At 54.6% G+C, this 11,558-nt stretch overlaps 2 protein-coding genes across 2 annotated transcripts; both read left to right on the forward strand.

Moving 5' to 3' along the window:
- Positions 1–1,562: 1,562 nt before the first annotated feature.
- Positions 1,563–3,749, forward strand: BESB_057050 (inorganic anion transporter, sulfate permease (SulP) family protein; the record flags this gene model as incomplete). Its single annotated transcript, XM_029364140.1, has 1 exon — positions 1,563–3,749. One exon carries the CDS (start codon positions 1,563–1,565, stop codon positions 3,747–3,749), a length of 2,187 nt encoding a protein of 728 aa, XP_029220063.1.
- A 2,005-nt stretch (positions 3,750–5,754) lies between these two features.
- BESB_057060 (Dpy-30 motif protein) lies at positions 5,755–6,186 on the forward strand (the record flags this gene model as incomplete). The annotated part of the gene is made up of 1 exon (XM_029364141.1): positions 5,755–6,186. The coding sequence occupies one exon, from the start codon at positions 5,755–5,757 to the stop codon at positions 6,184–6,186; it is 432 nt and encodes a 143-aa protein (XP_029220064.1).
- Between the last annotated feature and the right edge of the window lie 5,372 nt (positions 6,187–11,558).

Here is an 11,558-nt window from a genome sequence, read left to right on the forward strand (position 1 = left end):
ATGTAGCGGTTCCACCGGCAGTGGCTGCGGAACACACGCCAGCATCGGCAAAACGGGTGGAGGCACCGCTTTCGTCCTCGCCTGCCGCAAACAGCAACGTTGAGGAGACCATCATTAACAACGAGGGAAACTCCCCTGCAGTCATATCCGTTCGAAACGGGTTACGAGACAACGCATATTTGGGAGGTTCACCCGCGACGACGTCCAACACAAATGCACATCAATACGGATGTACCAGTTGCTCCTCGTCAGCTGAAGCAGAGGACACTCGCAACGAAGGTCCACTGACGTGTGGCGGCGGTCTTTTCAACGTGGAACTTTGGGCGACTAGTCCACCTCTCAGCCTCCCCAGTGGCCTTTCTGGATCATGTGAGACCTCAACTACGGAGAGCCTCGCGACAGGGGCTACGACGGGCCTCGTTTCAAGCCAGTCGATTTGCTCGATCCCCCCGAAGCGAACGCGGCACCCGGTTCAGCCTCAGAGCAGAGAGAACGCTACCGAGTGTGACGAAACTGGCGATATATACACAAACACCTCGCACAAAAGTCAGATTCACGAACTTCCAAACCATCCGATGCGGAGCCTCACTAAGAACAAGACAGAACACCAGGCCGTGATATCGCGTTCCTGTGAGGCTCTCCTGTCGCACAGCAAGGAGTACGGATGCATGTCATTGGAGAATCCTGTCAGATGTTGCCCCGCAGGCGGCATCACCACTCACTCGTGCAGAGCGAAACTGGAGCACAGTTGGAGTCTGTTTTCTTCTAAGACAAAGCAGGACAGTGAGCGCCTTTGCGCGGCACCCTCTTTCGAGTACGTCTCACAGAAGCTCTCCCGAATTTGTTCAGGAGAAGGAAAGGCGGCGGAAACACACCAGTGTGATGCGACACGGGGTTTTGCTCCAGCCGTGGCCGCTGGTAGTTCGTGTCGCGGCATCTCTTGCAGTGCGGAAAGCTGCTCTTCCACCAGGCGAACACATGGACGCAAGCCGGAAGCTTGCGGTGACATAGACAGGAATGTGCTCAAGACGCACCACCGGCGGCTGTCTCGTACTCGGAGAACAACCGTTGTCGCGTGCGAGACGTGCCGGACGAGCTCCGAAGAGCAGCGACATGTGCAGAAGCAAGGTGCAACAAACGAAGGCGATACGCGGAGGCGTTTGGCGCGTGAAAGAAAGGACCTGCTTCCTCTTGCAGCGAAGCAACCGACGGGGCACATTATCGGAAACGAAGGCATACCTGAGCCCAGCCGCAAAAACAAACAGCAAGGCTTCTGGGATCTCTTTTGTGGAGGAGACGAGGATTCTCCACGCAGTGCTCCCTCACTGGCTCAGAAAGACCAACACACTGACCAGGTTTTATGCTGGCAGTTGACTTCTCCAGCGGATGAGGGCTGCTGCAAACACTCCGCACTTTCATCTGCCAGCGATCGAGAAATGAACAAATGCAGCCGCGCGTCCAGCAGTTCGACCCGAAGTAGCGCGGAAGCACCGCTTGCGCCTATGCCTGTTGAAACCGGGCATGCAGCTACCGACATGCTGATAGCACGGGAACACAAAGGAATGGATTCTCCAGGTAGCCTAGAGCGTGATGTTTCACCAACTCATGCCCCGGTGGACAGAGACTGTTCGGCTGCGATCCCCTCATCTGAGGAAGCGCACCGCCACACACCGGGCACTTGGATTTGCACAAATCAGAACCCCGCGTCATCGCCACGAGGGGCACATGGGGCTGAACATTTTAGTCAAAGGAAACGTGACCACTTCAGTCCTCCGTACATACTCCAGGGAGGCAGAGAAACCCAACCGTGCTGTGGCATTGCAGCCGGTGACCAAGAGGATGGCGATGGCTTGACACCTCGTCACTGTAGCAGCTTCCGCCATACGGAGCTCTCCTTTCCTCACTTCACAGGGCCGGACAGCGAAAAAGAACGCAGTCACCACAGCGGGGACCACTCGAGTCAAAACGAAGAGGAGGGCCCGTGCAGTTGCTCAAGCGCACTGGAGAGCCTCAAGGGGTTCACATGGGGGTGGGGGTGCCAGCGCCGGCCTGCTGCTACGTTTAAGTACTATTTCGGGGAGCTCAAGTGCGGACTGGCTGTTCCCATGTCGCAGTTGCCTGCAACGATGACATGCGCTATTGTCGCGAATGTGCCAGTCGGAGCAGCTCTGAACGGCGCATGGATCACGGGTCTCATTTCTGCTGTGTTCGGAGGTAGTCCGCTCTCTATAACAACAGTCACCTCCAGCCTGGCGGTGACTCTAGCTAAGGTAACCAGGACGACGTGCGATGAATCTACAAACGTCTGTCATGAAGAGGGCCTCGAATTCATCTTTCCTGCTCTGATTCTTTCGGGTCTCTGCTGCCTCCTACTTGGCTTACTCCGTCTGTCCCGCTTCTCACAGTTCGTACCAAGCGCAACAATCGTCGGGTATCTAAATGCTGTGGCAATTCTGAACGTCAGAGCGCAGGTCGAAACATTTCGGTTCGACCCGGTTACGTCGACAGGATACGAATGGCTTTGGGTTCTGTTCATGATTATTGTTGTGTTTGGAGTGATGTTTTCTTGGGAGAAAATTCCCCATATCAGGTTAAATCGCTTGATTCCATCATCCGTCTTCGCTATTGGCCTCAGCAGCTTCATTGAGTTTGTCCTTGTTCGACGCGTCTGCAGTATGCAGACGAAGACGGTAGCATCACTGTCTGCAAAGGGAGGGGATGACTTATGGCCAAAACCGTTCTTTCTGAAGCAGGAGAACATCAAGCCGCTTGCCTTCTACATGCAGCCCTCCAATTTGGTGACCACGCTCGAACTGACCTTGGCTCTAGTCATGGTAAACTACATATCAACGCTTATTACAGTCGATATGATGTCCGACAAGGCGGGAAACATGCCAACCCAGCCAGACCAACATTTGGTCAGTGTGGGAGCTGCCAACACGGTGGCTTGCTTCCTAGGTGCCCTACCAGGGTCAACAGCTCCATCGCCTTCACTCCTCAATCTGAAGGTAGGAGGAAAGGGGCGAGAGTCCGCAGTGTGCTGTGCCCTTGTTAACTTGGCTCTAGTCGGGGCGAGCACGTATCTGCTGGACTACGTTCCTCTGGGCGGTCTCGCGGGGATTATCATGTATACCGCGTATCATGCTTTTCAGTGGCGTGCTGTCGCGGCTATGTTTGCTTCCTTTCTCCCGGCTAGACTAAGAGGGAAACACCCAATTCTTCAACGGAAAATATGCAGGAGCGACGCTTTCGTGATGCTATTGACAACCGTGATTGCAGTTTTTGCCGATATCGGCTCGGCTATCCTCTCGGGAGTGTGTATATCTGCCTGTGTATTCGCATGGAAGAATAGATCTCGCCTCACCATCACTAGCCGTATCGATACCGAGTCTGGCATCAAATACTACCGTGTGAAGGGCCCAATTTTTTTTCTTACGAAAAGAAAGCTTCTAAAGTCATTCGATATCGATCAAGACCCATCATCCGTTGTTTTCGAGCTGACAGGCGACGCCTGTCAGCTCTTCGACTTCGGGGCTATGGAAACCTTAAACACAATAGTGGCTCGGTACCGGAAAAAAAATAAACACGTGCGTGTTGTTGGCATGCAGCGGGGTGACAGAAAAATGATAATTAAAGCAGGGCGCATGTGCGAATTTGCCCGGATTCACATCGTTGAGAAAACCATGGATGATGGGGACGGACCGTCTCCGATCCCTCCCATCACAGATATGATGAAACTTCCCTGCTAACGACAGAACGTTCGTTTCCCATATATTTTCCAAGAGGTGAGGTAGTTTGCCTTTGATTGGTTCGAGTCGCATCAACTCCCGGAAACATTTGGGGAAGTTCATTTTCTCAAAGCCGCGAAAGGTCCGTTCATTCAAATCCAAAGACCGGAGCCCCTCATCTCCCGCGGGTTTTGAGCTCTTCGCGCATAGAGAACAAAACAAGATTATGCTGCGCCTCCTACCGGGCATGTGCCTGCGTTCCAGAATTAATATAGTGTCTTGTCTCATTGTCACTCCTGCACCCTACCGCGGCACTCTTTACAGTGCTACTTACTGGGGAACAAGCCTCGCAGCCTACACCGAATTTGGAAAGACGACAAACGTTATTCTCGTCCGCACGCATAACTATGAGGAGAGGAAAAACGTGCGTTTCTTTTTGGAGAGGCCGCCGGCCGATTCGTAATGTACGGAGCAGGGCGGTTTTATCCCGTCACATTCGCACAGATCCCTCCGTGTGAAGGTGCCACAACTTTGCAGCTTCCTTGGCCTAGTGTATAACGGATGAAGTTTTCGCTCACTCCTTCGCAAGATTCTCTCTGCTACGTGTAAGGGAAGGCTCGACTAACGACAAAAACCTGAAGCAGTGTAAGATTTCCCCTCTCTCTCCCTAGTATTCGCACAAGAGGGTGTGCCACCGAAGGAACTGACCCTCACCGGCTGTTGGAAGAAATGCACAGGGCGCAGGACGTACACCAGTCAGATGTCACGCGAGTTTGTTGGCTGCGGTATCAGGGCCCGGCGACAAGCGAATCCTCAACAGGATGCAAGACATCGGACTCGTGACGCCAGCCCTCCATGTGTTAGCTCGTCATGTTTCGTGGGAACGGTTATGAGTGCCACGGCTGAAAATGACGCGGGCACAGTGCCTTGAGTGGCCCACTTAACCCTCTCTGTCGGGTCCTGCCTGCTGAAATCCACGCGTGCGTCGAGAAAGCATGCGTGCATAAACGCTACGCCACGCTCAATAGCGAATACAGGGGATCTAATCCACACTGTAGGCAAGGATGGTGATGGTGATGGGTGTTGTATCTCAGTGGTGACACCCTCGTTTATCTGTACCCCTCGACCTAAGTTGCCGACTTTCCAGCTCCCGACTCGCAGTGGGGCCGCCGAGCGGAGGACCACGAGCAATATCTGTTCTTTTCGGTTTCGCAAATCTGACCCTCCGCCCTCACGCGGGGTTTCAGAGCAGCGAGAAGTTTCTCAGACTTTGCAGAGAATTCCCACTGCTTCTCGTTTGCCTGTGCTAGCATGCTATCCGCCTGGCTGCACAAAAGACTTGCTTTCCACTACAGGTCTCGTAGCGCGCTTCTGCGGTTCACCAACGCTGCTTCTGGTGTAGCCACCCTGAGGGTCGTCACCTTTGCGCAAGGGCTGCGAAGGAAGATTCTTGGTCTGCGATCACGCGCCAGCTGGAAGTTTGCAGAGAGCCATGAGAGTTCCAGAAAGTCTCGAGAGTCAGCATGGACGTTGTCGTTGAAAGGCTTCCTCCGTCGTCCACGGTGACTCTTTAGAGCACTAAACACAGAGAGGTCATCATCTTTCTCCTAACGTCCCAGGCACTGAAAACGTGTGCTTCTGTCTGATTTCCGGGTGAGGGAAGGCATTCAAATTGCAGGCCGCTGTTATCTGTCCTTGAGCCCGTGCGTCCGCTGAAAACGCCAGAACTTTGTGGCTGACTTCACTTCCACTTGGCATCTGTTCCGAGGGAACACGCTATCATTACCAAATGGATTAGCCTTTTTTGCCCGGCTCTCCCACTTCACAGTAATGCGTGCTGAGAGTGTTCGTTACTGCAGAATCTGACGTGTCGAGCAGGCCCCCGAGCGACACTTCTCGCCGTTGCGTGCCCCGTCGTGCCCTCAAGGCTTATTCGTACGGAGCACATTCGGGTTCGCTGGCATATTTAATACTAAGCCGGGCCCGCTGTGCGTCAGTTTGCTTCCTGAATTCACTAGTCGGCAAAATGCGAGCGTCCCTGTTTTCGGCTGCTCCGGAGACGGCCACTTCCACTTCCGCACACAGCGAAGGAGCCGCAGGTGAAAAGAGGGATGACACGGAAGTGAGGAAAACGGACGTCGCAGAGCCCGTCTCCCTGGACGCCCCAGCAACTGGACTCTGTGAGAGACATCTGGCCGAGGTCGACCATGTGCCATTCGGGGACAGACGACCACGTTTGAGTGCCCAGTCTTTGCCTGTGCGTCAGTATCTGGACCTAATGGTAGTGCCAGCCCTTCTGCCTGCCCTGACGGTCCTTGTGAATGAACGCCCTGAACAGCCAGTAGAATTTCTTGCTCACTGGCTACTTGAAAACGGTCCGAAGTACGCCAGCCGAGACAACGGTTCGTCTGCCGATGCTGCTGCGGCGCTCTCAGTGCTCGTGGGGAGAGGCAGCTGATTAGTATTTCTTCGCCTCGCTCCGTATGGCAGAACTTCAGGATTCCCGTGATCCCGCTTGTTCTATGTTTTCTCAGTTCTTCGTCAGTGCACAACCCTCTCTTTTCTGCGCTCCCTGCAAAGCTTTCTAGTCGAAAGAAGCCTGTGGGCAGGCCATGAGAGTAGGATTTGCCAAACCCCCAGTCCCGATGAGGAGGAAACTGTGACGGTGGATGCTACGGTTGACCGGCCCTCAGCATTATGTAGAGACAAGACATCGCTACAGAACGGTTATCAACGTTTATGAGCTGCCTCTTTCGGTTTCCGTCGCAGCCACCACCGCTCGGGACACCTAGATACAAACGCAAGCTGCTGGGGAGTCGTTAATACACGTAGACCCGGGAGCGAAACTCTACAGTCAATGGGATGCGGGTAGAGATCGACCGTCGGCGGGAGATAGAACAATACAGGCGCACGCGCATATTCTCCACGGCGTCTGTTGGACAGCACTGCTGTGTCATTTTTGAAACGGTTCAGAACACTTTGTCCACGCGTGTCCGCTGTTGTGCACGAAGATTCTGACTAGAAATATGCCCACACGCTATACTATCACAGCCTGACTGAAGTTGAGGAGCACAGTTCCCTGGGTATCCAATCAGTGCTCTGCTTTGGGCATTGAAACTAACCCACAGTTCAACCCTGTATTATAAATTCCAGTAGGCTCATGTCCTTGTCGTTTATATAAATCTATTAATGCTTGTCAAGTTCCTTGTATCTAGTTAGCTTACTGCGTACTTAGGATCAGCATCTCTTCCGTTCGTTTTGTTCGTCGAAGGGCGGACGATCACGGCATAAAAGTCTTTTCTTGCTTCATGCTGTTCGCTTCTCATTAGCGATACCTCGAAGGTCGCAACACCCCATTCAGGAGTGCACGCGAACCAATACTGGCCTTAAGTTCGTATCTTCAAACAGCATTGTTTTGACGTTGCCACGTCCCCAAAAGGCTGTCGCGGCATCCACGCAGGATAGGAGAGTGAGGAAATGCGCGTCAAACTAGGAAGCGCACCGGAATTCGTCCGCCGGAGTCCTCCACGCAATAAAGGCGCTTCCAATGAGCACGATCCCTTCAGTGCAAACAGACGTCGGTATTGAACAAGAGGCTCCCACCAGCACTACGTCTTATTTGTCGCCGCTCCCTGCAGATATCTGTGCCGAGGCGCTGCGAGTGGCATCCTACTTAGCTTTCGGGACTGTATACTGAATGACCAACACACTGACGCTCACTGTGTCTGCTCGGCGGCAGCGTAGGCTACGGCTGCGGTGGCATCAGTGAGACCACGCACACGATAATAGGTGCGCAAGGGGGGAGCTCTGGAGCAACGTCAGAGGAGGCCCCAAATACGCAGTTAGTCGGGGAGGCGCACAGCTAACTGCGAAGCCCGTACCTGCCTTGCTCGGAAGAGTACAACATGTTAGGTCCCTTACCTCCTCACGAGAAGTTTTCGCTTTTTCGATCAGGCACGCTGCGAGATCCTCATGCCGCATACGCGCATGAGTTGCTATTGGTGACGGTGCCACACTGATGGAGGGTAGAAGTGTCGGTGGAGGCTGGTAACCGTCGACGTCATTGATCCCACGTTGAAGGGTCCCCAGGAGCCGGTGGCTGTACCATAAGTCCGTCGGTTCGCGCAGGCCGTACTCTGGCAGATGCATCGGCCAGCATGAGCGGTGAAATTGCATATATGGGCGTGCTTGCCGTTGTTGATTCTACCTTTCCGACCATCGAAAGCAGCACCTGCGCTGCTTGTGTTCTCGACGGGGGCGGGACTGCCCTTGCGACACCAGTGAAAGCAGCGCCTGCCCTGCTTGTCTCGTCGACAGGTGCGTGTGTTTTGGTGCTTGCGAAGAAAAGAGAATGAACTCCTTGGCAAGCCGGACAAGCTGACAGAGGCGGCATAGCCCTTACTGATAGGGGTCTATCACCCGCACCGCTCGCTTCCCAGAGCCTCTTTGCCCGGAGCCTCATTGACCCCCGTGGTGGAACTTGACCTGCTGCACATATTCAGCAACCCCATCAATGCAAACGCCAGTTCACTGAGGCCTTGCAGACTGGTGCAACACTGACGAGACAGTGGATCTAGAGTATTACCCTTCGCACACGCAATATAGTCCCTGCAACCCGGATACCAGGTAGCTTTGCATGAAGCTGTATCTCCAGCACACTGCTAATGCGCAGCAGAGTTGAAGATCCGACGGTGCTATCTAAGAGACCCCAACACTGCGTTATTTGGCCACGCCAAGGTCGTGACCACCTAGCGTTACTAAACATCCTTTCTTCGTGCTGCCGATACACTCATTGACGTGCCCAGGATATAGGGGCAGAAAGTGGCGACTGCTAAATCCATTTTCGACAGACATTTGGTGACAATGCCGCAATCAACGAAACGTGCGTTCGGGCCTCCGGCTCGCGAATTTGCTGCTCAACAGGCGAAAGCGACGAACACCGCAGAATCAAACCCTCACAGACACACACGCTAACTAAAACGTCGTCTTCATAAGTTGGCTGTCGCTCTCGCCGTCGAACGGTGTCTTTCAGAAAGCACACCAAGGATAGGATTATACACAGAACGGGCCCTGCAGTTTTAGTGTAGCCAAATGCTGATTGCAACTACATGCCTTCCGCTGCAATGAACGAGAACAGTCATCCTTCTGTCCTTGCAGATGTGGGGCCTAGGTCATCGAAGAAGCTGTATATACTGGCTACAACAGCAGCAGTCACCTACGTTTAGGGGCTCGGCACCTCAGTGCCGACTTGCTGCGGTCTGCACTTACGTCCGCAGACCCAAGGGAACCTCACCTTCTTTATCAGCTGGTTCGAGACGGACTCGGAGGCTCGGCCACCTGGCGGTAACACTTGTGCGACGAGCTGATGGTCCTTGGAATCAGCCTGTCTGCGGATCCGATCAAAAGGCAAAAGCCCAGCTGCTACGCGGCTGAAGCAAGAAGACGGCAGGCGAAGACGCGGTTGCCTCACCTGAGCGCGTCTCTCCCCGTCCGGCTGCAAGTGAGCTTGCGGGCCGCGTCCGCGAAGCACCTGACGGACCAGCGCTTCTACAGGTAGAGCCAGAGTATGATGAGAGCGACGGCATAGTAATACAGAGATTTTGTAGCGCCCTCACGTCCTTATGGGTGTCACGAGATTTCCCGCCTCCCAGCTTGGCGGTGCCGTTAGTTTTCCTTGAGCGACTGCGAGTTGTACGGTCTTTTCTCGCAATTGCGTACGACGAATTAGACTTCTGGCATGCGCGGCCCGGAGTGCGGCTTCAGCCGCCTGATACAATTTCTCCTTAGTACGCAGATGTTCATGCAGGATCTCCGCAGACTCCGCACGGGGCTGCCTGGCTACATGAGAGTAGCCCTGGTTACTGAGTTGTCCTCGTCGCGCTCTCACGGCCTCCACCGTAGTTCTGAAGCGCCATCGCCTGTCACACATGTGCCTTTTCTCACGTTGCAGTGATATGTATTCATCCTGAAGCTTCTGGCTCTGCAGCCAGCATTGCGGTTCTATCAGGCGCGGGCGGCCTTTGGCCAAATGCGAATGCGGGCCCGAATCGACCGGGCCCCGTAGTGCACTCTCAGGTATAGTTGAAGGGCCGGCCGCGGCGGTGCCTGCCGGATCTCGTTGCGTCAACGACTTAGCTCCCCGGCAGCGCCATGCCCATTTGTGACAGTCGACGTGTTTCCCAAGAGAAGGAAAGTCTGCACACATCTTCAGTGTCTCCGCCTTCTTGCGGCATATCAACTCCGCCAGGTCCTGCACCCTTTGTGAGAAGACCATTATCTTTTCTTGTAGCCGATTATGCCTGGGCTTCTTCCTTGCCGCGGCCGGAGTATCACCGTGAATCGGCATTTGCACCGATTACCGCAGCCAGTGCGGTACACTCGCATTACCAAAGACTCTACAAGGAGCTGCCCGGTGTCGTAGCAGGGATCACGCGGGCGCATCTCTACCCTGGACAAGCATGACGTCAGGGGTTCGACCGCAACTCTGGAGTCTCTCACCGTTGACCGACTTGGCGGCGGTTAGTCGTGTAATGGCGTCTGATAAGGACGCATGTAATAACCTTTTCTGCACTCGAGTTTCCGCCTAAGGTCAAGCTGTTCTGCCTGCACAGCAGGGTAATCATTAAGGAGTCCCATCAACAATATTTTTGCTTCCTCTTCAGATTTCGCTGTGAACACCAGAGTCCTCTTGGGCCTTGTTGCTTCCCTGCTCCCAGCTGCTTCTCCAGCTCCTTCCGCGGGATCATGCATGTAGCCAGACGGCTCAGCTGAGGGACCCTTCACAGGGTCGTCGCCTTCGTGGGTACTTGCAGCCGCCGCAAACTCCACGGAAACGTCTTGGATCCTCCCGTGCAGCAGCCTGCAACAGCTTGGAAGGGCGCCATGCTCCCAGAGGACGGCTCTAGCGACAAATCCACGCTGCCGCCTATATGCCAGACCCTTCACCAGCACCGCGCAGACGAGGGCCCGTGCGAACTGCGGACTCGCCCATTGCACGACGCCGAGAAGCCACTCCACGGCGATCCGCGCGAAGCCGACTTTGGGGCGTAGTTGTGGTCACAAACCCTGCTTCATCGTTACAAATGCCATCGCGCTCTGAGTTCACTTGTACCGACTGCTGCATGGATGCTGCCCACAAACACTTCTCCATCACGGAATGTGTTGTATCATTGCCGCGACGGCTCTGTGGGGCAGGCGCAAAAGGGAAAGCACCACAAGAATTTCGATATTGAGCAGTGCCGCCACTCTCGTATAGTGCTCGTTCGACATGATGATGCTGGACGTACCCTTGCTCTCCGCTGGGTGTTCGACCGGTAAGGAACACGCTGAAATTTAGCAGCGCGTCTTGAACTACTGGGGCAGAGTGCCCCGCCGCGATGTGCCAGATGTCGGGCATGAAGTTGCGACTGACCGCGCCCTTTTATTCAGGGACCACGTGTCCTCGGATTCGCGATGCTCCAAGTTCCTGGCTGCGCCTACGACGCTAGAGTGCCAACTAACTCAACTGTTACCCTCTGCATGAATGGTCCACTCCAATCCATTGAAGCCGATCTACAGGGGGGACGACACACCGAGGCAGCACGAGGACGCGGGAGTGTGAAAAAGTAAGGGGGCAGGTGAAAGCGTTTCTGCGAGCCGTGAACGCAAGGATGCGGCTGCTGCCTCAGGCAGCTTGTTGCTCCGTACTTCGCGAGTGTCTAATCGATCCCGAAACTACGCTCGCATAGTGGCAAAGAACGAGGCCCACCTGCCAGGAGACGTGTGGGCTAGCCGACTGCACGGCGAGTCCCTTCTATTCGGTTAGTTAACGGAGTCCTGAGGGGCTGCAGG

This window comes from Besnoitia besnoiti, chromosome IV, assembly GCF_002563875.1.
Source record: "Besnoitia besnoiti strain Bb-Ger1 chromosome IV, whole genome shotgun sequence".
NCBI lineage: Eukaryota > Apicomplexa > Conoidasida > Eucoccidiorida > Sarcocystidae > Besnoitia > Besnoitia besnoiti.